Genomic DNA, 26,079 nt, shown 5'->3' with positions numbered 1-26,079 from the left:
CTGTCCAAAGAAAGTCTGGGACAGGAATGCTAGTGTGTGCTTGACACAGGTCAAGCTCTGAACATAGGTAGGAAATCTCCTCAAGAGTCAAACAGGACATCTCTTCCCTCCAGTTGCTCTCAGAACTGTGATACTACAGATTTCTATTAATCTGTTAATTCTTTCATATGGGGTTCCCACCCCCAGCTTGTATTAAGAGCTGGATGGACAGGGTAAGTTGCTGAATATTTTCCTTTCTAGGTCAGCCAACTTCAAGAACTTCACCTTCATCCAGCTGAATGAAGAGTTTTCCAGGGGCAAAGGGTTAGATGTTGGTGCTCGATTTTGGAAAGGAAACAATGTTGTTCTCTTTTTTTGCGATGTGGACATATACTTCACAGCCGAATTCTTGAACTCCTGTAGACTGAACACACAGCCAGGTACTGCTCCTCATGAAGTGCATTATCTTTCAACAGGTTCTATTATGTAAAATCCTTCACCAGAGTATTCTTGTCTTTGAATTGGTAATGAAGCTACTGTAAATCAGTTGTAACAGTTCTTGCTCCCAGTGTGATAGAATCTCTTGCCTTCAGCACCTGTTTTTCTGGAACAGGATCTTTTTATTAATTATATTCTCACATTCTCATGGAAAGAACATAGGCTTAGTGCAAAACTTATGTGACTTTGTCTGGATTTGGTCAGGTCTGGACTGTACCTTGTAAGAGACAAGTGTGTTTTATACAGCTTTTAAAAAAAACAACCCATTGTCATTTCCAGGGAAGAAGGTATTTTATCCTGTTCTCTTCAGCCAGTATAACCCCAGTATAATTTATGGTCACCATGATTCCATACCATCTTTAGAACAGCAGCTGGTAAGTACATGCTTCTCTGAATGCCTGCTTCTATTTGAACAAAGCATTTTTTAAAGGTACGTGTGCTCTTGGATAGCATTTCCCTATTCCTTGTGCACAGTGACAGCCACACAGACAAAATTAACTCCATCACTCACCTTACTGTGAGTTCTGCAGTGTTTTTCACTGGGAAGTACATTGGTGCCATTTATTTTAAACCTTTTTGAAGTTTTTACATGGAAACAAAGAATTTTTTAAATGTCTGCTTCCCTGTTAGAAGGAATTTCCTAACTAGTGAACAATTCCTCCATGGTGTGCTATTTTGGGGTGACAGTCATTGACTTGCTCTGATTTCTTCCTGTCACTGAATACTATTTGCATTTGAAGACATGACATTTGTAAAAGGCAGAGCTGTCCTCAGATCAGTCAGTAAAAAGAGAACTCCAGGAGCTGTCACAGTTATTCCCCACTTACTTGAACACCTTACAGCGGCCTTTCCCTTCCCACAGTTCATGACTGAACTGCCTGTGAGCAGACAGTGTGTTTCTGAAATGTCTGAGTCAAATCGCATGCTTGGAACTGTCACTTTATTCTGGCACTGATACAACACAACACAGCTCCACTGATTTTCATCTCACCTGCATAATTTTGACAAGAGAAAAAAGCAGTATTTTTAAAAAACATTGCCATAAGGCATATGATTAAGACACGTATGAGTCTCCTGAATGAGAAGGGAGCTGTTGTGAGGAAGAAAGAGCACACAGATGAAAGGTTCACATCAATGTTAGTGACCAAGCCATTGCTTGGCACTGCTGCAGGCACTGTTCTCCATTCTCTTGTGCTCTGGTGTTGCACTGTTGTTGAGCCTAAAGACCTGATAGAAGGGAGTCTTGCTTCTCTCCAGAGTCAGTGGGCCACAGTTTTCTACCCACTAGTGCTGCTAAGTGGCTGAATTTTCAAATTGAAACATAAGCCAACTCTGCAGCTTCATTCAGCTCCTCTGGGCCAGGTCCTAACCTGCCACATCTGCCTCTCTTACTGCCAGGCACTGCACTCACTAGGGCTCATCCTGTCCCTGGCTGGACACTGTCCCCAGAGCACCCCAGCTTCTATTGTTGTTCTGGATAAGTATGAATTAGGGGTGGTGTGAGCCCAGAGACAGTCACAGTTGAAAAAGATCACGTGGTCTCTGAGTCCAGTCTTCTGTCATCACTACCCCCACCTTGTACAGTTCCTCCATAAAAATGAAGAATGAGAGTTTGAAAAGTCAATCCAAAACATTTTAAAGTAATTTTTTTAAACTACTGTCTGTGTTATGAGACATATAGCCAGAAAGCCTTTAACTGAAGTGACTGGAAAATTCCTTGTACTGTTTTTTTCTCAGAAGAAACTTGTTCTGATCATACCATGGGATTCACATAAGCCTTTCTTTCTCTGCTCAGAGCCTGTCAGGGATCCTCACGCTTGTAAAAATTGTGCTTAGGGAATGAAATAGAGTTTAGCTTTCAAGCTAGCATAAATTCCACAAAGTACATTGTCAGGATTGTGAAAATATTTATGGCTAATATTTAATCATAAAATGTGATGCTTATGTCAAAAAAGCTTCTTGATTTAAAGAAGTACAGCCAATCACATTTTTATGTATATTTTTGTATTTTTAGCCCACATTAGTTGCCAGGCATAAGGCCAGATCTATGCCAATAAAACAAGACAGTGTTAGCTCTCTGTCCGGGAACTTGGGCTGCTGAGGAGAAAAACAAAACTCCTTGAGAAATCTTGGATAGAATTTGATTTGATTCAAGCAGCCACTTGCCCTAATGGGAAATAATAATGCTAATGCACATGAGTAGCTTGCTGTAAGGGCATCGTGATGGAGACTTCTTGTTACAGTGCAGGCCTGACAGATTCAATCTTATTTCCTTTTAATTAGCTTCTGCAGTGACTTGGCTTTTTCAAGGAAAGGAGAAATGAGAAATGAAATGTATTGCAATGTAAGCAGTAAAATAATTTTTTTTAAAAAGCATTTGAAGTGACAAGAGTTATGAACAAAAAGGGGAGGCATGAACAATAAATCAGGAGAGAAAATTTTGGAAGAGCATTTCTTCATAAAGAAAATACTAGGATTTGTAAAACCAGAAATGGAAGTTCTCTTTCCTCATCTTCTGAAATTCTGTCACAACTAAGTTAAGATTTTCTAAAGAAACTGCATTCAAGAGTGTGAAGTACTGCTGATACTTGCTCAGAGGATTTAAATGCCTATCCCTTGAAGCTCTTGGATGTCTCACCAGATTGGGTTAGGTCACTCACATGCATGAATTATGACCTTAGAGATCTGTACTTGGATATCTGCCTTTCAAAATTATAACCATTGTTCCTCAGTGCTCTGATTTTCTACCTGTAATACATAATATTTTGATTGTCCATCTCAGGAAGGCACACCATTCATCTTTACAAAGGCTTTCATGGGATTTATATCTATCACCAAGCATTTCTGGAGTTCAATTTTAGGTGAATATAGCATTTTCTGTAATGGAAAATTATTCTTGTTACTCAAAATCGATGTAATCAAAACCCTGTAGATTGTGTGATCAGATTAGAACCAGTGTTTTCTTCTAGAGCTCTTGTGGTCCACAATGCAGATGCCACTATCTGTTCTGACAGCAAAGTCTGGCTTCCCTGGTTTACCAATATGTTTCTTACATCAGGTGTGAATCCCACAGAAACTAACAATTGGAGGATGCTTTGCCTGCAAAGAAATTATCTCCAGAGGTGTGATATTGTTCTACTTGGTCTACAACAGCAGGAGTGGAGCAAAACCTGATTGTTCTGGATCAGGGGGGTTATCCATGATAGCTAAGAACACAGCTGTTTTGGGGTGGCAGATATATAGATATATCCAACGAATATCTACAAAAACAGGTTCAGGACCAGCTGTGGATTCACATGGGGAAGAATAAAAGGGCAGTTGCTCCTATTTCTGACCACATTCAGGTCAGAATGCTCACTCTGAAAGCAATTTTGCTTCCATATAAATATTCATTTCCCTCCATGCAGATTATTAAAAAAGAAACTGGATTTTGGAGAGACTTTGGTTTTGGGATGACTTGCCAGTACAGATCTGATTTTATCAACATAGGTAAGAAAAATACATTCCAATACACCTGCCTTTTTGCTAAAACATAGAAAATATGATCAGCCTCCCTTTCCTTTGCCAATGTGTCTGTCTCGCTAATTTGCAGCAGTGCTGGGGTTAGATGTTCAGGCTTTTCCTACGTGTAACAGAATTACCAGAATCTAAACACTGTTTACAAATAAAATTACAAATAAAGAACTTTTCTCTGATGGTGAAATATTTGAAGACGGGCAGTTAAATGTTCACAGAAAGTGTGTGTGTTTTAAAGGGCTGACTGGAATCAGAAAACAGCTGCAGTACAATTAATAGCATTGAGCTTGCTAACAGATTTCTAGTTGTATTTTGAATTTTGTCTGTGTCAGGTGGCTTTGACCTGGACATTAAAGGCTGGGGTGGTGAAGATGTGCATCTGTACCGCAAGTACCTTCACAGCAACCTGATGGTGATCCGAACGCCTGTCAGGGGTCTCTTCCATCTGTGGCATGAAAAGCAGTGTCTGGACGAGCTGACTCCAGAGCAGTACAAAATGTGCATGCAGTCCAAGGCCATGAATGAGGCTTCCCATGGCCAGCTTGGGATGCTTGTTTTCAAGCAAGAGATTGAGACACACCTACAAAAACAGAAATTGAGCAGTAAGAAGATGTGAATCTAGAAAGGGAGGTTGAAAGCCTCTGAACTGGACTTAGGGGTGTTTTGGAAAAGAGGTTTTAACCAGAAAAGTTGGGATGAGACTGAAAGAGGATGGAGATTCCAGCAGGATGGCAGCAAAAGCAGAGGGAAAGCGTCTGTCCTCCCTACTTTTGTTTTTGTTCTAGAGAGGTTTTTAAGTACTCCACTATCCTGACTGTTCAGCACTTGCTTCTGGGGAAGACTTGAACACTTGATGAAATTCAAGGTCACATCATAGAGACAATGAACATTATATGTTATTATGTGACCAGTGTGGTATTCACACTAACAAATGGATGTGTAAGATGTGTACAGTTATTGAAAGGATTTGATCTTTTGGTGGGCCAATAATTAGGAGTTATTTCCTACACCTAACTTGACATATCTAAAAAGGGCTATTGTTTAACAAGTCCAGGGACTTCTGCTCTGAGGACATCTGATTGTTAACCATGGTAAAGCTGGAGTAACCAAAAATACTTTTTCTTTAAGGGGCTGGGATGGGGGCACAGCAGCAGTGCATTAACAGGCCATTCCCAGTTAATCCAGAGAAAGAGCTTTCTCAGAAAGTGCTTTCTAAACTTAAAGAGAAAATCTTACTGGTCAAGTGTGATGGTTGAAAAACCATCAACTGGAGGGTACTGTTTGTTCTCCTCTGTGAACAGTGAGCCAAAAGCAATGAGCCACATCTGTATCATGTGAATCACATAGTGTATTTCTGCTTTAGAATGCTGTATGTATTTCAAGATTTATTTTTAAATGAAATTCATTTGGCTTGAGAATTATTTTGCCATACTTCAGGTTTTCTACTTCTAGCCTTAGTAGGAAATAGTAAACCTTCCAATGCTTGGAAAACGCTCTGCAGATCTGTGTTCCTGTGGATGGGAACTGGAATAGATAAGTGATTTTTCTACACAACCTGGGCACTGGAAGGCAGAAGCTTTATCATGCTGAAGAAAACAAAATACATATCAACTTGCAGTACTGATTTAGCAGGAGGCTTTAAACTCCAAATGCCAGATACCAACAGTGATGAACATTTTCTGATTTTATGCCAAAGTATTTCTTCTAAACCAAATACAGAGTCTTGCCCAGGGTATAAAAAGCTTTCTGTAATTAACAAAATAAATTTTTGTGATGGACTAGTGGACCCTGCAAATTCTCTTATGATAATTATAGGTACTAATTGTAAAAATTAGTAATTTTCTTGATAGTTTTTGTTGCAATTGCCTAAAACTGTTGAAAGTTTGAGTTACTGCTCTTATAAAGCATTTTATTTTAATGCTGACTGCTATTTACAGTTTTAATATATACTAGCCAACAAAAACTGCACAGGCTTGTAAATCCCATTTGCTTACCTAAATGCTATTTCTCTGAGCAGCCTCTGTTTTTTGGATTCAGATTAATTCAAGGCAGTCTGAACCAGATTCTAATTTGGTTTTTGGCTTGTAAAAGCTGGGGGAAAGAAAGGTAGCACTGAACAATGAATGAGCTACTCTTTGTTGTGCAGCTGTGCAGTAGGAAGAGTGCTCTTTTGAAAGCACTGCACGCAGGTTCTGCAGACAGAGACCATGCTGCTATAAGTATCTTTTCCTTGGACAGGTTTATATGTGTTTGACTTTTACTGGTGCAAAGGATCTGCATTGCACTCACCTTGTAAATCACCAAGTATCCAAAACACTGCAAAAATAAAAAAGAATAGAAACTTCTTATTCTTCAAAACCTCAACCCCAAAATACATCACTTACCATAGAAACTTCAGTAATCACTCAAGTAGATCCTCCAAAGGACTGCTTTGTTCCCAGAACACGTGATAAATTATTTATAAAGGGCTTTGTGTTGATGAAGTAACTTTACAAACATTATGCAATAGGAGGAGACAGGTATGACTTGTTGAGTGCATATCAAAGTGTGGTTATGCAGCTGGTCCAAAGCAAAAGTTGTTCCTACAGTCCCACTTAAACCTGAATTTGAAACTGGGTGTTGTACACTATTAAAGTTTTGTAATCATGACCTGTGCCAAGCCTCACCTTAACTATTTCCACGATTGTTTTATTCAGTCTTCCCTGAGCCACGCTTGTAGAGCAGAACTAGACCACATATCTCCAGAGGTCCCTTCAAGCCTCTATTAGTCTCCAGTTCTAAGCACTGGGCAGTTGTAAATTCAGCACTTCATTACTTTGCAAGCACATCATCCAGATCCTGTCAGAGTTTCACAACTTATGTTTTTAAATAGCACTTTTGTGATTTTCATGTATGTCCTTTTCCACAGAGATGCTGTTCCTCTTGCCAGGAACAATACTGTCTATGTAGTTTCTTTCCTTGGTTGCAGAAGCCAGTCTGGCAAGAGCTGAGATGGTGTCAGTGATCAAGAGATCCAGCCCACAGTCATTGGTGATGTGCAGGGCAATCTAATCACAGCAGAGATCTGTCAGGGCTCTCTTAGAGGTGGAGACTGCACTGACAGGAGAGGTGAGGAACAGCACGAGAAAGGGAAGCTGCTGTTACTCACGTTTCTGTCAGCCAAGTGGAGCTCTAACACATCTTCTAGCCCAGTTAGAGAAAGGTGAAATCCAAAGAGAACAGTCAACAGAACAATAGATTTTGTTATGAAGGTGTCTACCTTTCTTGTCCCCAAACCAGCTTGTGATCTTTCTCAGAATGACAACTGATTTTATCTTGGTTGAGGAGGGTCTAGAGATGTCCCTGTGCAGGTGGGGAGGCCATCCAGGGACTCCTTGCTTTACTTTGTGATGACTGCAGCATACTCTGGCTAAAGGCATAGAGCAAAAACAAATTCCCATGCTCCTCCAGGATTCATGATCTCTCCAGCAAGCAATTTGCAAATTAACTCCTCTTGTAATCCTTACACAGCATCCCTTGAAGAAGGAAAGATTTTACAGAGAAAACTCCCAAAGGTATGTCATCACCCTAGATTCTCAACTGCTGCAAGACATCCTTGCTCCACAGACTTTCAGGGTAACTGGATTTGGAGCAATAGAAGAGTCAGTCTTAAGGGGATCTGTTCTAGCAAGGGAGTTGCCTTTGCAGTCAGTCTAGTCATCTAAACGTTCATGTTTCTTGCCTCACAGCAGAAAAGTGGGTCTTTGAAAAACCAAAGCATGACTCAAACATGTGGGATGATGTGAACATGGATAGTGGTTTTCCCTGGGCTGTACTGAGACAATATTTGCAAATAAGTAGTTTAATATAAAGGTAGTGAATCTACTGGTCCACTTGTCAGCAGGTCAAACCCTGAGGAGTTTTACTAAAGATCTTAGAGCTAAAATTGATTATGCCCTGCTATGTCCATGACAGATTGGCCTGCATCCTATTTTGCAAGTTAACACCCTGAGTCTCAAAATGCCTTTTTAGAACATACTTTTCCTCCCCCTTTACCAGCCCAATGATCTGCAAAACACTTCACAATTTGTCTCAGCAAGATATCAGCTATGACATGTTCTTCACATGAAAACAGATGTTTTTCTGAAGGACCTTTCATTTTGACAAAAGTTTTAAAAGAAACAGTTCATAAAGAGGGAAGGAGGGATGTTTCCCCCCCTACAAATAATCTAACACCCTTTCTCATGATTGATACAGATTATATTGAAATTATCTCTTTGATAAATGTGATATATTGCTCAAGAAGCTCATTAAGTCATTTGCAGTGGCAGAGTGTCTTTACATTCAGAATCTCAGTTTACATTAAGGCTTTATTTCTAGCAAGTGACACTTGCTGAAACTGGAGTGTAGTTATCCCCTCATTCCTTTAATGGAAACCACCTGTCAGCATAGCTGTAAATTTTAAGACCAGATGATCACAGTTTCTTTAAATCTGTATTCTGCAAAACCCAGATTAATATAAGACTGAAAGTTTTGACTGCTTCTTCAAGTTGAGTAGCCCCGATCTAAAAGAAAAAAGAGAACAGGTAAAAAGAGGTAAACAACTGAAACAAGACCAACTCTTATTCACTATTTGAGGATTGTGCCTCTAAAAAATGACGTTTGCAGATTCAGACCCTCAGCTGCAGAGTTTGTCATGTGCAACAACATTGGGGAACCTGGATGAAGACTAATTTCTTATGTGATTCTTTCCAAGCTCTCCCCCAATCTTCTGAATGATGTATTTAAAGAGCATTGTAACAGATAAGAAAAAAGAACATTATGTTGAAAGAACAAGTTCTATAATGAAGTTTACACTAGATGCATCTCAGTAATTGGGACACAACTTGCAATAAATAGCTCCATTTTGGAAAACAGCATTCTTTACTGGCAAAAACTCTTCTGTAAACTGTATTAATACTGATATAGGTGTTCCTTCTTACATTTTTAGGCTCTGTACATGTGGTTGTCACTTCACAAAAATTACTCTGTCCCATCTCTTTTCCTTTTCAAAAAGGATAAACCCTCTCAATGCAGAAAGGCCTGTGTGGGAGTTAAATACAGGTTAAAAGAGTGAAGATCTACATTCAGAGGCTAGGGGAGTTTAAAAAAATGCAGTCTTCATGTGTGCCAATCTCTTGTCACAGAGAGCACCTTTCACTGAAAGGCACTCAGGGTTTGCTTGCATGTTTGGCTGAACATCCTTCCTTCCAAGGACACAGCATTTTATAGAATTAAGCTTCACATTTTGCAAATTACATATCAAGATCGATTCACCTCTCCAAGTTGCTTTGTGCTTTTGGGAAGGTTATAATCTCATTCAACTGTAGGTACTAATCTATTTCCCAGAGAACCTTGCATTCAAGAACAAAAGGCAGCTTGAATACAGAAGTCCCCCAAGAAACCTTCAAAAACCCAATGAAAAACCATGGCAGTATCTCCTGATCAACTGATTACTTCATCAACTCATTCTCTCCATCTTGTGGGATGTGTCCAGGTTTGCAGCTTCCTGGGCTGATGCATCCTGTAGCTCACAGTACTTATCCTCCTACTGCTCTGTTGTGAAGGATACAAAACAGAGGCACTGATGGTTTCAGGTATCAGGAGCTCTAGTTCCAAGTCCAGTTCCAAGTTCTTTGTGAATACAAGTCCGGGGCTGCCCAACAAGATGGACAGGTTTACTCAAAGAGAGAGATGTAATCTGGCTCTTGGTCCTCTTGGCCACATGGATAAAGCAACAGCTCCTTCCCCAAGGAAGTGATGGGTTCGTCCTGTTAATATAGCATATGATCAAACACCAGTTTTCAAACAGATCCTGCCTGTCACAACTTCACAAAGTGGACAGCAGTCTTCCTGCCTCTGTTATGTTGTGGATGTGTTCCCACCACTGTGTGATACAGCTCAGTTTCCTGGAGAACTCAGGGAAGGGCCCTCTGTCTTCATAACACAATGTGCTCTGTGCCATAACTCAGTGACAACTCAGGCAGTTCTAGGAAAGAGCTGTGCTCATCCCTGAGAAAACTACAGCTTCTCTGACATGGAGAGGTGCCCTGCCTAGAAAGTGCTGGAGCCCGGAATACGCAGCATGCAGGCAGAGCAGGACCGGGGATTGTGAACCGTGCTTCTGACTGTGTTTGTAGGAGGGACAAGGGTGGGTTCTGGAGAGAACACACACCCTCTGCTTAGGCAAGTCCTGTTCTAAGCACAGTCTGTGCTTCCAATCTCATTCTCCATCCTAGCAGCAGATGCATGGTGGGAACTTGCCTTCTTTCATGCTCACCTGGTAGGTGATAAGCAGAACCCAGTGGGGCACTTTGGCAGAGTGGGTTCATCTGCCCACATGTGCTGTAGTGCAGGGGAGCTGCAGGATTCAGACTGTGCCTTGGCTCTATACTCGATGTAGCTATGCACAGCAAAGCTTTAAATCCTTTAGCTCTGGTACAAGTAGCTGTATAACTCCTGCTTTTAATACTTTCAGCCTGAACTGTGAAAATCATGCAAGAAGCAAGCTCAGGCAGTCCAGGCAAAGTTCCGTAGAGCAAATGAGTATAGCTATTGTTCTCATGTCCAGTTTTGTTTACCATGCCTGCATTAAGCTAGGCACTTATTTAAAAGAAACAGGGACTTTAAATGAAACTATGAGAAAAATTATTGACTTGTCCCTGGGCAGATCTTACAGTAAACAAATGAACAATCCACCTGGCTCTCCCAGAAATCCATGCAACTGCAGTCAGTGCTGGTAAACACAACTGTTATTGTTGCAAGAGCCTGCCAACCTTCCTCCTTCCCTTCTATATTTTACCTTTGCTCAGTACCACCCCTTGTCTGCTTTGAGATAGTAAAGATATGTTACTCTCTTTCATGCTGAAGCTGAAGGTAAGCAGGATTTTGTGTTTACCCAACTTGCCACTGCCTCTTAACCATGGAGAGAATACAGAAGAAAGGAGTTTGTACGAGTATGCTGTTACCTCTCATCAACATTTCTACAGAGTAAGTAACTTGGGCCCAGCATGCAAGGTGTTCTGTGTGCTTGAGGGTGAGTGAATCAAATCTAAGATACCTGAGATGTATTAGGTCACCTGGGCTGTACCAGTCAGGCTGAATACAATTTTGGAGCATCACACAAGGTAGCCAGCAGCAGTTAAAATGGGTCTAGTTACCAACTTCAAAACAACTGAATCTAGTCTGTCTTATTTTGAAGTGCCCTGAGGCAATTAAGCTATTAGTGAATGCATTGCCAGAAGTTCACCTTGTGGTAGTCGACAAGGTCAGCCAGCGTTGAATGTTGCAGCTGGTCCACTCCAAGAAAGCTGTAGGAATCACTGGAGGCATCAATGAGGAAATGTTTACATCCTTCCACAGACCAATAGGACAGCACGTAGCCTTTGATTTTCTCACTGACCCGGATCAGAAAACTCCCTGGTAGTGTTTTTTTCAGAAGGTCTTCTGCTTTCTTAGAGGTTAGGATACCTGTTCAAAACCGAAACACAAAACTGAAGGGAGAAAAGCATTTGTGCAGGATTGGACAGAACAGTTCTCACAAGAAATCTGCTCTAAAACCAGTCCATGGCACTTCCATCCCTTTCACTGTTTTCTTGCCCAGAAGCCCAAGAAGAAGAGTGCTGCCATTGCTAGTAACAGGCCATGGCCAACAGCTCTTTGTTAACTGTGCCACACTTGACCAACAATGAACAGCAAATGTGGACAGCTCGAAAGGACTGTTGCTGTGTTATGAGAGAGAATGGTATTGCAGTTGTTGAATGTTGATGCCAGTGTAGGAGCTTTATTCCCAAGCCCAGCCCATATAAGCAGCCATGTTAGCAGAAAAACTTCTTAAACACTTGAGTTGGGGTAGAAATTCCCAGGACTCACCATGGAACCAAGGTGCTATTGTGTCTGTGGTTTTCAGATAGCCAGCTCGGAGGGGGAATTGCTCCTCTTTGAACCACTTGATGATGCTTTCTTCTGTGGAATTGGAGATTGTCCTCTGGACTCCCTCTTTCCTGTTAAAAAAGACCTCTGGTTTGTGCATCAGATTCAAAAAAGACAGGCTTTGAGTCTCTGCATGGGACTTACGTTTTGCTTAGGATTTTAAGACCAGCCCTAAACAGGCAGCTTACACCAGTTCAGCTGTATGGAATATGGTTTTCAGCGGGCATCTGGCATCATAGGGGCTCTCTGTGTTCTAGACTTAAGACACTCTACTAACTAAACCTGTTACCCTCCAGGAATGAACACCTGAAGGCCTCATCACACCCCAGGCTGGAATATAGCCTAGGCTCTATTTTGCCCTGCTGGGTGTCTCTTCCACAGAAGGAAGAGAGACAATCATCTCAACCATCTCTTGCTAGAGCAAAAGAATCTCATTCCTTCTCCTTTCCACAGTGCACAGGGGCTTCCTTACCTAATTGCTCTCCCATTTGCTGTTGCAGGAGGTAGAAGTTTAGGCTTTGGAGGGAGAGGTGGGTATTGAAGTGGTCGCCGATCTCCTGCTGTGGCACCCTTGGAAATATCTGCCTGCTTCCCTCTGTGGATGCCCTGCAGTGAAAGCCTCCTGTAGTCATCTCGGGCTTGCCGTGCAAGGGAGCGTCTCTTCTCGTCTGCTGCCTTGGATTTCTGCACTGGAACAAAAAAGGAGTCCTACAGGAGTGAACAAGCAGCAAGTTTAAAGCTTGCTACCCCCTTTGGCCATCTTCCTGCTTGTTGAAATGCAAGAATAATCCATTCCACAAGCTGAAAGAGTCACTCAGTTGTGAGACCATTTGCCACATCTCTCCCATGTGTTAAGTGGCATAGTTTTTATTCCTTTAAAAGATTAAAACCCAATTTTTTTGTAGGACAAGATTCAAAATCTGTGTGTTTTTTCTCGGTACCAGGTCCTTTTGTACTCAGAGACTTCTTGGTTTTGTTTCGGATACTGACTCCTGGTTCAGACATGGATTTCTGTAGCGCCTTTCATGTAAACAAAAGGGGGGCAGAGCTTGAAGCTCCTGGAGTTGAAGCTGCTGAAATGACCCCAAATCAATCATTTGAAGGATTTGAAAGTGCTAATCAATTTTGGAGGGTAGTAAGGAGCCTTGCTGAAACTATTATGGAAAGTGGAGAACATGACTGGTTTTGTTTGGGTTTTTTTCCTGTAAAACTGCCTCTATTGTCTAGGTCCATCTCTCCCTGGAGTCTGTATGAGTAACCAGCTCTACAGTCACCAGTTTTTTTATCAAGCCAGAAAAATAAAACCCCTAGACTGAAGTGGAAACTACCGGTGGTACAGCATTGCCATCTACTGAGCAGCAGGGGAGGAACTGGGAAGAAAAGTGCATCAGGTTCTCCTTCAGGAAGCATTTGGCAGCAGTGATGGCTACTACTGCAAGTCTCATGCTACTTGCCATTTTCCTTTCTATTATTAGGATTCATTACATGAGACAGTGCAGAAGGGCTTTACTTGGGTGGGATCATGCTTAAATGACAGGGAAGCCCTTTTTGTTAGTCCCTGTTACTCTTGAGGACTACCCTTGTCCTCAAGAGCAGTTACTGCAAAGTCTTACAAAAGGCCAGTTTCTAGTCTAAAATTAATTGTACTGGCTATACTCATGTGGTTCCTATTTGTTGCTTGTTTTTACACAGTGTCAGTTGGAAAAGTTTTCCATTTCCCTGCCCAGCTCTAGTCTCAATGCTGTGTGGACTCAGAAATATTCTGATAATACAGTGCTGTACTTCTTGGCAATACTCTCCACCCTCTGACCTATTATTCAGTTCTAGTATGGCAGGGGAAGGGTTGACATGACCCCACAGAGACCCAGGATTTCTCAAGCCTTATAGGAAAAGGTAATTTTAAGATCTTACAGAATTCCTGCCATTCAGGCTCATTCTCATCCGCTTTCTGCAGTGTTCTCTGGCTCTCTGTGCTGGAGTGGCTCTGTGGTATTGGCTTCTGGGGGGCTGTGGTCTCTTCTGAATTTTTCCTCTGTGTTTCCTTCATCTATGAAAGAAACAGTACGTTCAGCTTTGTCTCAGGCAAGCTTTAGCCCTACTTTTTAGCTAGCCTTGAAATACTGGGAGCTCTGTCCTTTACAGTGAATCCCTCCAGTTTCAACAATGTAGAGACCCTCTGTCTTTACTAAAGGTAACAACTGAGGCAGGAAGGGAAAACATCCCACCAAAAATCATCAAGGAGCATCTCCTTGTGCTACTCCCCAATCTGCCAGCCTGGCCTGCTTTGTATCATCTTCAAATCATCACACCATGCATGAGGAACATAGCAATACTGGATAAAACTGGTCCAAAAGGCGAGAACATTCTTGGCTCATATGAGGCTCTGAAGCTGACTGAGACTCTAGGATAAAGCACTGACACCACTCAATGTGTTAGGAGCACCATAGGTTGCCACTTACCTGTTGGAAACTCTGCTTCCTTGCATGGCAATCCGCCAGCATCTGATGAACATTTCTGGTTCCTCTCTGAGCAGAGCAAAAGAGTGGTGAGAAATAAATGTGACATTAGGACAATTGCTCTTTATTTTTTGTGCAAATGGTGCTTAATGCAAAAGCAGTTATGTGACATTTGTTAACAAGTTTTTCCAGCTTGCTCTGACAAACATTGTGGGGGTTTTCCCATCATATTTGGCCAAACATGCCACAGAGGAGAGCTCATGGGTGTCGGGGTAGCCATAAGCATGCCTAGATTTGCTAAGCAATGCTCACAAGTGCTCCCAGGGAGTAGTCCCTTTCTTCCCTTCCTCTAAAGCAATCCCTTGCAGAACCAGCCGTCTACAGCTTTACCTGCCTGTGCATGTTTGCAGCTGTGGCTGGATTTGCTGCAAACTCCTACTTGACAAACTGATCCAACTGGCTGGATATTTTGTGTTCTCTCCTCCCTGAGAACCAGCCCAGCTGCCCTGCCAGCAGTCCCTAGCTGAGAGCTGCCTCTGCAGACAAACTGTTAGGTATGGCTTTCAGTAAACACCCACCCACTTCCCCATCAGCCCCCGACTGCCTCCCACAGTACAAGTGATGAGTTAACTGTACTAGTCTGCTTACCAAGGTCACACTTCCTTTTAGCTCCATCACCTACTTGGCTAATATTTAATATGAACATGGCTTTACAATTTCCCTCTCCTCTTTAGGAAACTAGGAACTTCAAATGTCTGTGGAGCAGCATTTTTTTTGTAGATCAGCCCTATTCCCTGCAGCATGATACCAGGATCTCTCAGATTAAGTGAGAACTAGTGTAAATACCACAAACTAGATCTCAGAGAAGACATTTTATGCAGGAGGTGGGAAAAAGCCTCTCTTCAGGCCTAGAAAATACAACAGGAGACTTCAGTCTGGAGCCCTCCTTCTAACAGCAAAAGCCCCAGAAACCTGGGAAGATTTACTAATAACATAAGGACAGAAAAGAAAGGAAAATATACAATGCCCATCTATTCCCATGTGCAAGATTTTGAAAGGAGGATAGATTTTTGTGGCGGCTTGTTTGTTTTTGGGGGGTTGTTTTTGCTTTGTTTTGGACTTTTTTAGTCAGTTTTGACTAATAAGTTCCTTTGAAAAACAAGAACCTCCCACATAGTTGCTCAACTTCAGCAAACAGTGCAGAGAAAATCCCCATGTAACTCAGAGGCTTTTGATAAAGGAGACAGTCACTCCAAATTCCATTCACTATTCTGGTAGCAGTAGGAGAGCATTTTGCCAAAACCTAACCTTCTGCTATCATACTTTTTTTACCCAAGTATGGAGTGGCAGTATGATAAAAGAATATACACTCATACAAGTTCATTCAAGGCTGAATGAAAATGCAGAATGAGATAGGACTTCTCCCATTAAATTGGCAGGATGTCCTGTTCCTTTTGTTCAACTGTAGTTGCACGGGTAGTTAATTTAACTCTTTTTTCCTTCCTCTGCAAATGGCTTTTTGTAGACAGCTTAAACGCACAAATGTATTTATTGCTGGAAAAAATATTTCTGTAATGGAACACCACAGGAATGCAGGCACTGTATTACTGCATTTGGAGCTGTCCTGTGCTATCAATGTCATAAGCTGTTTTCTGTATTAGAAGACAAAAAACCCCAAGAGACACCTAAAATATGCACATCAGATGATGCTGGTAAAATTATCTTCATTTGGTCTTTTATAAAAGTAAGTGATCTGGCTGAGGGCTGTGATGTTTCATTTAAAAATCCTGGTCTTGCCCCAAAAGCCATTCAAACCAGCCATGGTGCAGAAGGGAAAGTACTGCACCCCTTGTTTTACCCACAGAGAATGGAAGCAAAGCAATTCAGAGTAGTTTATCCATTGATGCAGAGCAGATCTATCCCAGCTGAGAACAGCACACGGACCTTCTGAGTCTTAAGGAAGGATGTAACAATATGGCTTCTTCTCTTAGGTAGAAAAAAAGCTTTAACACATAGATGGCTTTTTCCTTCAGATTTGTATTTACAGCAACCAGGATTTGCTGCACTTCCTAGACCTCAAAAAACATGTTTCTTATAGTTACGGGAAAATGGAAAACTACCTTTGTGAGCTCCTGGCTTTTTCCTGTTGTATCAATATCAGTCATTCGTCTCCCATGCTCCTCCTTTTTCTCCACAGTGTTTTTTGTATTCCCATGAAGGTCTGTCTCAGCCAGAAGTCCTGGCTGGGGGTGTAGAGACCATGTCGCAGAAGATTCAGTGTCTCTGAAATGCAAGAGAGAGAGGACTTAGGAGGGAATCACTTTCTGATGTCTGAGAATCTCGTGAGGAGGCTGCACGTGAGCAGAGCAGAGCTGCAATCATGCCACACGTGCACAGGCAGTTATATCTCCAGATCAGGTAGGTGGGTAATTAAATTAATGACTCGTGGTGAGTAACCATTGTCCGACTGTACCCGGGCACCTGCCGGTGAATCAGAGCCATCTGAGCCCATCACCTGCTGCAGGGGCAGCATCAGCATTTCCTGTGCTCTGCAGAGGCTCCCACGCAGCAGCCTTGTCACAGGAGGCTCAGTGAGCCGGGCAATTCTCAGGTCTCTGGTCTCTGCCAGCATTGTGTGTCCACTCAGAAAACCAACTGTTGCCTTTTGCCAGCAAGACTAGCATGACAGTGCTAACCACAGCCCCTACAGAGAAGGCCCAGCTCATGTGTCCATAGACAAAGCCTTCTTCTCCATATCTGCCCACTGAGTCCTTCAGCTGAAGGATGCTTACCTGCCCTCCTGGCCTTGCTCTCTCGCTAAGCGCTTTGCTCTTTGTGCCTGGATCTCTTCACAGATGGCTGCATAGGATTTATCTGAAGGATGTTCGCCCATCACCCAGACCCACACTTCATTGTCAGCGCCGAGTTTCCATGTCACTGACTTCCTGTTGGCTGGAAAAGAAGCAGCTCTTTGGCAAATGCTGTTTGCTGAGTAGCTCTCTGCAGGGCCTGTGCTGCTCTTGCTGTGCCCTACCATTTGCTGTTGATTACAGAAACCCCCCAAAAGCAACTGTACTTGAAGAAACTAGACTTGGATGCAGCCCACACTTCCCAATTTTTTCATACTCCTTGAGCCTGGTCAGTGAAGGAGGCATTTCTGAGACTAGGAGCAAAGGAGAAGAATCACCACTCTTTCTTTTCTTGCCTTAACTCCTGACCACTGTCCTCCCCAAACTGCGTGAGGGTGAGCTACTTACAAATAGAGCACGTGAGGCAGACCTGGGAGAAGAGAGCTATCTTCCTAGCAGCTAGCATGCTGGTGTAATCCTGGCAAGGGAACTTCAGTGGGAACTGCCCATCAGATCTAGTGCCTCAGGAGAGGTATTCAAATCCATGGTTATGGTAAAGACAGATTCTGAGGCACCATTTAGTGGGAAACTTAATGAGATGCATGTCCTGGGGGCAAATAAGCCCTGTCTTCCCAGCTAGAGGAGTTGAGCAATTTGGTCAAGGACAGAATGTCTGAACCAGGGAGTAAAAACCACTGTGTGCCTGGCCAAAACTACCCCATTGCAGGTGGATTCATTTATGTGTGAAAATAAGCCTATGCCATGTCCCTTGGAGAAGAAATTAATCTAAGAATACATTACTTCCTATCTCTAGGAAGCAGTTGACTAGGCCAGATACATGCCAGAGGGTGAAGCAGCCAGGAGGCAGAGACTTACCTTTTCTTGGCAGTGGCTTCTTTGCTGAAATCTTTTCTGCAGCTGCTTCTCTTTCCTCCCACCGTCTGATCTGTTCTTGCCTCATCTTGAAGAAGAGGATCTGCTTCTGCTCCTCGCTGAGTTCTGCCAGTAGCTCCGGATCGATGTACATGTCTGATAATATCTGTTTCAGCATGGCTGCAGGTTTCACTTACGCACGTTCGTGGCGATAATCTTCAGGGATCGGATCCTCTTCCAGGCTCCGACAAGAAAGAGTGCCTGCCCGTCTGAGACTGAAGTAGGAATGCAGGCCTGCCAGAGCAATTATACTTCTGTCTCTTTCCTTTTTTTTTTTTTTTAGCTCAGACTTCCTGTGCAGACCAAAAAAAGTAAATAAGTACCTTAAAACCTGCTGTTAAGATTCCTTGGAATAAGAGGTGAGCTCAGCTCCCATGCCGCCCCTGCCGCTCTGCAGGGAGGGCTGGCCAGAAGGGGCGAGGCCTGGAGTGGGGAGGTTGTGTTGATACTGTGATAAACCCGGCCGATAGTATATCAAAGAGAGAGCGCTGCCTGTTAGTCATCAGAGGTGCGGCTTGGCTCTGCTCAAGCAAACATTCTTGCTGGGCAGGGAATCAATGAACCCATGACTAGATGGCTCCTCCTCCTTCCAAATAGAAACACTTTGATGACTGAAAGCCCAGCCTGCCTCATTTTACCAAAGAAAGACAGGGAGGACTTTCGATTCCGCTTTTGAGGTGGGAGCGGGAATTTCAGAGTGTTCCTGTCCATCAAAGTCAGCCTCCCAGCAAGTCAAGAGAGCACAAGGAGTGCAGCTGGTTTGATGAAAGGCCATTTGGATAGCCAGTGTCCTAGACAGCTCCTGCTATGACACATCTTGCTGATGCACCTCCACATGGTGAGCCTGGCATGGGATATCGTTGTCTGACAGGATGAAGCTGATGGGGAGAAGGGGCATCCCTGTTCCTGCCCAGGATACTGGCTCATGTCCACAGCATGCTAGCAAGGTACTAACACCCGCACAGCCTTGCTTTGTGCTCGTGGATTTACATTTACAACAGAGATTTCACTGGAAAATTGAAAGCTCTCCTGTCACTTGGGAAGGTGACAAATGAGAAAGTAGAAATGTGGACTAAAGACCTTGAAAACAACTATTTTCCTTATCTTATCTGGATAACTCGTGGAGATCAGGACATTGGCAGTGCTTTTGGTGACATGGAGAGGCTGACAGTCACGTATTAAGTGCAACACCAGAGCAGGGTGGCTGACTGGCCACAAGTGGCAGGGACTTTCTGGACAAATTTTTGAGAAGCATTTCTATTGGAGTACAAAGAAAATTAAAGCAGCGGTATTGTTCATGTTCTTCTGCACAAATCCCGGGAGTCTGAGGAACAAGCATGTCAGAACGTAGCACAGTAGGTGGGAGGCAGAGGGTTATCGAGGCAGCAATGTGGAAATGCAAAGGACACAGACATGGCAGGACCTGTGCTAGGGTGAAGTGGGAGTACGTATTAAATGAAGTTAATGGGGTCAAATCAATCAGCCATCTTACAGGAGAGAGACTGAATTTCTAGGAACCCAAATGTTGGAAGAAAAGTGCTGGGAGCATATTCTCAGTATGACTGCTTAGCTTCTGACAAGAAAAAGCCAAAAAAGGAGGTAGCCAAGCCAGCAAGTGCAATACTGAAGCTTCCCAAGGAGCACGCACAGAGCACACAATTCTTTAGATGAAATGGGAGAGCACAACAGCAGCCATCATGAATACAGACTGTCAGAACAGTATCTGCTGCGTTGGTCCACGTTCCTTCATCTTGCACCCATGCTGGGAACAAGCAGTATGTCCCAAGCATCCTCCTGCTTCTGAATATGGCTTGCCTTAAAACTGCCAGAGACACAGCTGGCTGGAGCCCTACTCCAGTCAAGTCCCCATGCACTTTCAGCAGGAGGAGCTTGAAAGGAGCTTGGAGCAGGGGGAGGAGCTGTAGGCAGGGAGACAAATTTCTCCTCAAGGAAACAAGGGAGCAGATCATGGTCCCAGAAATGCATTGTCTGCAGCAGAAGCCAGGAGCAAGTCCTGGGGAGTGTGCAGTGACCAGGAGTTGGTGTTAAGTCTTCTCATTTCTATTTTGTTTCTCTGATTACACAATACTTTCCCTATTAAAAATGTTAACTTCATTCTAAAAGAAACATGAAGCTGCTGTTTCAAACCAGTATCAGGATTTGGTTTAAACAACTTACTTTATTGATTTAAAAAAAGGTTTTTAGGGGAGATGATCCGACTTGAGCAATGCTTTCTGAGTAACCACCTGATGGCAGAGATTTTTCAGCTCAGCAGCCAGAGGGTCTTGGGCTGTCCTCGAGCCATGGAGACGGCAGGTATAGAGGGGGAAGAGCTTCCCAGGACATAACACATGAGAATCCATCAGCAGAATGCATGCAGCAGCATGTCCACACTGCTCTGGCCTCTCAGGGGTTGGAATGGCTTTGCTATGGCATTAACTTAGGTAAACTTGATGTGCTTTGCCATATGCCATGGTGACAAACTGGTCCCTCTTTTCATGTCTGGGCACACAGTGTGTTGACAAGATCGAAGGTGCTCAGCAAACAAGTTTCACAGTACCAGTGCTGTTTTGCAGAGCTGGATTTCCTCATAATTTTGGTTGTAAGAGGAGACTTATAATGCTGTATTCCAAAGGTACCCTTAAAAGCACCAGCTGTTTTAACATAGGGAAATGACATAAGCATCTCAAGAGGTTTGCAATATTTCTGTGTTAGCAGTCATTTCAATAAAGATCTAGTAGATGGAAATCCTTGTAATCAGTCATATACTGTTCCCAAAATCTGAATCAAAGCCATATTACTGACACCTGGCTGGAAGTGGTTTTGCAGATGCTGTTCCAGTAAATAGTATATTTACAGTTCAAACTTCGTGAAGACAAAGACTGCAGTAATGGCACAGGGACCTCCAAGCAGGTAACTTACAGGAAAACTATAGCAGAGGTCTTGTTAAGCTTTCTACTGTTTGCATTTTTTTAATGGGAGTGGTAGGTGGGAGCTGGTTTTGCGGAGAAATAGAGATGGGAGTAGCCAAAAATAGCAAAAAACTAAATGGGGGGATGTGGGAAGCCAAACCAGGGCTTTGGGGCTCTGCCACTCATGTATAAGATACTCAGCCTGAAAGCTGTAAGGATAAACACAATTCAAAGGCTAAATGACCCTTCAAAATGTTGTCCTTCACACAACATTTAAATCTCCTACTGGAGGGCAGCCTCTGCTCTGTGCTCCTGTAAATCATCTACCATGAACAGGGGAAGTAATCTATGAATACACATGAAAGCACCATAGCTTTGAGAAGATCTGGCACAAGCTCCTGCTCACGTGTGCAGCAGGTGACGCTTTGGACACAACAGGCTCCCAAGACACTCCCACCTAGCCATACTAGTCCTGGTCCTCACCATCAGCACTGCCAGCAGAGGAGAAGTTTCTCCAAGAAAACAACAGACAGACAAAAAATCATAGATATGTGTTGTCATCATATTGCAAAGGTTCCATACCTTCTTGGTGATTTCTCATGGGCTCTCCTTGCAGCACTGACTCCTTCTTCTCCACAGTACAGCCAACAAACTCCATCTCTTCACAGCACAACCAACTGCAACTCTCATCTCCACCAGCTAACCCTTTTGTAGCACTTGTATTCTTGGACACAGCTGTGGCCTATTTAAGGGCAGGCCTGTTCCTAATCTTTGGTGATTAGTACAGCTGCAACTCCTCAGGTGTGAGACTGCCTTCTGCACTATGTTCATTTTCTTACATTCTGTCCCTCCACAGATATGATTTTCACCAAGAAATCAAACAGCACAGTGTAAATGTGCTCATTTTGAGGGAGGCAGCTTATTCAACCTGCTGCACACATCTCCACTGTAAATGTGACAGTAACTGTAAATTTAAAATAACCCAAGAAACCCAACAGTAAGGAGGAAAGAGAATGCAAGAAAAGCTGCTTCAGGGTACAGGTTGATGACCTAAGAGGATTTCTATTCTCATAAAGTAGTTTTCCCCTTAAAAGGCAGATAAGAACACTTTGCTCAGTAAATGGTGAACTACATTATTTTGAATCAAGAACTTCACTTTGGAGCTGATTATTTGTTTAGTAAGAGGTGGTTTCAGAGAGCCACTGGAAATTCTTTTCCCTGATCAAGAGGATGGACTGTGAGAATGCAAATGAATTTCCTTTCACTTGCCAAACTAAGCCTTGCAGCACTAGGAAGCTCAGGTTTTTCTAGATTTTTCCAGTTCCAGCCACTCCAATGCCATCAGCTCTCTGCCAGATTTCATGAAGGCATTTCTGATTTTTTTCAGAAGTGAAGCAAAGCAGAATTGCAAAATCCACCTGAAATCAGTGCAGCCAAAAGAAATCACCACCCCAGCCTTGCTCTGAGTACACAAGCCTCCATGGGTTAAATGTTACACATTGGTTCGTGACATGCACTTGTGTCAGAAAACATTTATGTTAGCAGCTGCACCAGCAGGTTAGTACCAAAACATCCTTCCGTGCTTTGGGGTTTGGCTGCTCATTTGTTTGCTTTGTTCTTTGGGGCTTTTTATAATCCTCATCCTGTTCTAAATAAGGGAGTGATTAATTCCTCTCTTTCTGTTTAATTTTGCTTCAGCCTACTGTTTTTGTTTTTTATTTTAGACGGAAGAAAAAACATCTAGTTTGGGTATAAGAGAAGGAAAGCACAACTGCACAAGCACAGCCCCCAAAAGCCAGAACCAGACCTGTTTGTATCTTACCATTATAGAATGGCTTGGGTTGGAAGGCACCTCAAAGATCATCTAGTTCCAACCCCCTTGCCATGGACAGGGCCACTACAGCACGTTGCTCAAAGCAGCACCCAGCTTGGTCTGGAACACTTCCAGGGATGTTCCAGTGCCTCAACACCTTCACGGGGAAGAATTTTTTCCTGATATATAATCTATGCCTGCCTTCTGTCAGTTTGAAGGCATTCCCCCTGTCCTATCACTCCATGCCCTTGTCCAAAGCCCCTCTTCAGCTGTCTTGTAGCCCCTTCATGTACTGGATTCTGCATAAGGCTGGCATATAATGCTTGAAAGAACAACACCAAGGAAGTCATCACAACATAAACTACCTTGAAATTACCTAGAGCTGAACTGACTTGCCCTATAGGTCCCTGATATTGCTGGAGGGGGTAGCAGTTATCTTGTAGCAGGTAAGAATGGATGGTAATGACAAGAAGGAAAAATTTGATATAGCACCAGCTACTGAACACAGTCTGAGGCCACAGGGCTCTATTTCCAATGAAAATGTTTCTTCCCTCCTAGAACAATGTGCAAACATTTCTTGGATCATCTCCCTGTATGAAAATTACTGAGACAATTAACAGTGTGGTGAAAAGGCTGAGAGCTACTATAGGTTAACACACCTAGATCAGATAGTCCACCTAACTCAGTCACTGTAAGAAAGGAGATTTCTCTAACCACGTAATTATATTTACTGTTCTGCACAGAAAGAGGTGCTGGGTGGTATATCTCAGAGCCAGCACCCCGAGGCACAAACTTGGGCTGTTAAGTCTTACTTAAGTCACTACTTGGCTTAAGTTGTTATTGGCTCATCCTTTCTCTACCTCAAATTAAAGCCATTATGTCCCAAGAAATCATAGCCCATGCTTGGTGAGTGGTAGTCCTTTTGTAGAGGGAGATGCCTGAGCTGGGGTGGGGTTTTTACTATTATAAGGAGCAAAAGTTCATCACTAAGGCAAGTTCTCACTACAGAAGCAGTAAAAACCGGGGATTTTTTAGTTCATCATTACACATCCTGGATTACAAGGGTGTTATCTTTCTGTGGTTATCCCCTTCAAGAATTTATGCCATCAATTTTCTCTCTTCCATATTCCTGTGATTATTGCTTCCATTGCTTAACCACTTTGTTCTTTACCTTGTTTGGAACTTCACTCCCATTATTCATCAAGGTGGTGAGAGGAAAGTTCATGTCTTTACAACCAATTTGATGAGTGACAGTATTGGTATTAACGTCTTTGAAAAGGGTCTTTATGTCTGTAGTAACTTTAGGCAGCAGGTTTGTTGCAGAGACCAGACAGCTTGGCTCCTGAAACACACAAGTGGGCCTGCACAAACCTGAACTTCTGAACTTTGGGGTAAAACAGTAGGTACAAGGGGGGATAGATTGTAGGCGGCTCGGGAAGGCTGTACCTTCTGAGTACCTCAGTCAATGGAGAAAGGAAGAGGGCAACTGCGGCTGGGAGTTGAGGATAGAGGCTGCACCCTCTGAAACCGAGAGAGAGAAAACCCTGGGGGCTTGTGTGGGACTCCCTCCCTTTATTAGAATAAACTTGCAGGACTCCTCTATCTCCTTTACGGACACAAACTTCTGGCATTTGTGGATTTTCCTGACAGTGGGAATCGGTATTGGGGCACCTGTGGGGAATCCCACTGGAGGCTGAAGGTCCACTTGCATTGGTCCAAGAAGTTTAGTCCATCTTTATACAATGTACAAATATGTCCGTTCATGTTTAAGTTATGATAGTGATTGATTTGTGGCCCTGTCAAAAACCAAGATCATTTGAACACGCACAAGCGGTAATGAGCCAGAGCAGAAATGAACTGGAGCCACAGAACATGGAAACAAACTGGAGCTGCAAATTAGCTGAAGCCAGAAAGAAGCCAGGGAAGGTGAAACCAAATTAGAGTCTAAAACATGCTGGAGGCACAAACAAACTCTATGAGCTGAACCTGAGACAATCTGGGGACAGAAGCAAATCACCTGAAGCTGCGAAGGAGGTGAAGCAGAAACTAGAGAGCACCTTCCCCGAGCTGGAGACGCAAACTAACGGGACTCACAAAGGAGCTGCAGCCGCCAGCTCCCTGCAGCATCTCTGTGAGGGCTGAGCCGGCTGGGCGCTGGCAGGGCCGTGCTGAGGGCAGGCAGCAGCATCATCCTCCTCGGTGCAGGCATCCCGGCGTCTTCCCGGGGGATCCACACCTGGCGCGGCTCACTCGGGCACGAGCGGCTCCGGGAGCGGCCAGTTCGAGCTGTTCTGCCGCGTTACAGCAGAGCCGGCGCGGGGCCGAAGGGCTCGTCCTTCCGGCAGTGGCTCTGGGAAAGAGCTGGGAGAAGAAACCAGGTGAGGCCCGGTGGCAGGAGGGGTCGCCGGGGGCTGACCTGGGACGGGGCCCACGGGAAGGGCCCCTCTGGATCCCCGCGGCCCCGGGCGGCGGCGCCCCCTGGCGGGCACTGTGCGGAGCGGCGGCTGCGCGCCCCTGCCCCGCACCGGCGCCCCTGGCGGCCGCGGCACAACCCCGCAGTCCCGGGGCGGCCGCGGCAGCGCCCGGCCCGCAGCCAGCCAGGCGCTGCTCTGGGATGGACACAGCAAGACTGCGTGAGGAAGAGGCCGACCCTCCACTCCTGGGAGTCAGCTCCGGGAGGGACACTGTTAGGAACATGAATCCACCCTGTCAGAGGTTTATGTCCAAAAGGGAGAGACCATGGAAATTTCCTATAGGGTCTCAGACTGTTGGGGGACTCAGCCCCCCTTTTATCCTAAGTTCCTGGCTGCATCACCCTCTTCCTCTTCCCCATTGGCTGAGGTACTCGGAAAGTACAGACTTCCCAAATCGCCTACTCTACAACCCCCTCTGGTAGGCATCCCCCTTTTGATATATAAAGGAAAGAAGAAAAATAAAGGTATTCATAATTCTATTAAGTCTTTGTTCTTTTTCTCTAGGTTCAGGAATTTCACACGGCCTTGGCTAAGCAACAGTCCGTGTTGATTAGTAACATTTTCTAGAACTATTAGTTTCTTCTGTTACTTCTCTATCTATTAAAGTTCCTAGCACTATCTACAAGCACATTCACATGGTCTGTTTGTAAAGACACATTCATCTTATTCCTTTCACACACCATGCCTGGTCTGGATACC

At 43.7% G+C, this 26,079-nt stretch overlaps 2 protein-coding genes across 12 annotated transcripts in view; one reads left to right on the top strand and one right to left on the bottom strand.

The window, feature by feature from the left end:
- Positions 1 to 12,847, top strand: part of CSGALNACT1 (chondroitin sulfate N-acetylgalactosaminyltransferase 1) — a 50,317-nt gene extending 37,470 nt beyond the window's left edge. For 4 of the 5 annotated variants that reach the window (XM_026791965.2, XM_074540979.1, XM_014265426.3 and 1 more), the window contains 4 exons: positions 241 to 419; positions 757 to 851; positions 3,885 to 3,966; positions 4,326 to 5,394. In XM_026791965.2, coding sequence (XP_026647766.1) covers positions 241 to 419; positions 757 to 851; positions 3,885 to 3,966; positions 4,326 to 4,609 — 640 coding nt within the window. In that variant the 3' untranslated portion in view covers positions 4,610 to 5,394. Of the gene's footprint in view, positions 1 to 240; positions 420 to 756; positions 852 to 3,884; positions 3,967 to 4,325; positions 5,395 to 10,881; positions 11,002 to 12,443 lie in introns of those variants that run through there. The other variant, XR_003379728.2, reaches the window with a different exon arrangement.
- On the bottom strand, positions 4,011 to 25,406 carry SH2D4A (SH2 domain containing 4A). Of its 7 annotated transcripts, XR_012580397.1 has the most exons (11): positions 18,125 to 19,877; positions 17,192 to 17,351; positions 16,520 to 16,682; positions 14,403 to 14,468; positions 13,855 to 13,990; positions 12,416 to 12,632; positions 11,884 to 12,014; positions 11,261 to 11,481; positions 6,660 to 9,782; positions 6,283 to 6,309; positions 4,011 to 4,573 (listed from the first exon to the last, which is right to left on the bottom strand). XR_012580397.1 is itself a non-coding variant. In XM_026791968.2 (10 exons), the coding sequence occupies exons 2-10, from the start codon at positions 18,297 to 18,299 to the stop codon at positions 9,690 to 9,692; spliced, it is 1,362 nt and encodes a 453-aa protein (XP_026647769.1). In that variant the 5' UTR covers positions 18,300 to 18,474; positions 24,924 to 25,406; the 3' UTR covers positions 4,011 to 9,689. The 7 variants fall into 7 exon arrangements, 4 of the variants coding, with proteins under 4 accessions (XP_026647769.1, XP_026647770.1, XP_074397081.1 ...); XR_012580396.1 differs by having other exon boundaries at positions 6,283 to 9,782; XR_012580398.1 differs by lacking the exon at positions 6,283 to 6,309.
- Positions 25,407 to 26,079: the final 673 nt, after the last annotated feature.

The sequence above is a fragment of the Zonotrichia albicollis genome, chromosome 5 (genome assembly GCF_047830755.1).
Source record: "Zonotrichia albicollis isolate bZonAlb1 chromosome 5, bZonAlb1.hap1, whole genome shotgun sequence".
In the NCBI taxonomy this organism is placed as follows: domain Eukaryota; kingdom Metazoa; phylum Chordata; class Aves; order Passeriformes; family Passerellidae; genus Zonotrichia; species Zonotrichia albicollis.
This window is presented reverse-complemented; position numbering and strand designations above follow the sequence as displayed.

Excerpts from the sequence above, each read along its gene's own strand:
- SH2D4A (XM_026791968.2), bottom strand. The coding sequence starts at position 18,299 with ATGCTGAAACAGATATTATCAGACATGTACATCGATCCGGAGCTACTG. Across the intron at positions 17,352-18,124 it reads GAAGCCACTGCCAAGAAAAG|CCAACAGGAAGTCAGTGACA; the intron begins GTAAGTCTCTGC and ends CTTCTTTTCCAG. Across the intron at positions 12,015-12,415 it reads GCAAATGGGAGAGCAATTAG|GAAAGAGGGAGTCCAGAGGA; the intron begins GTAAGGAAGCCC and ends CTTTTTTAACAG.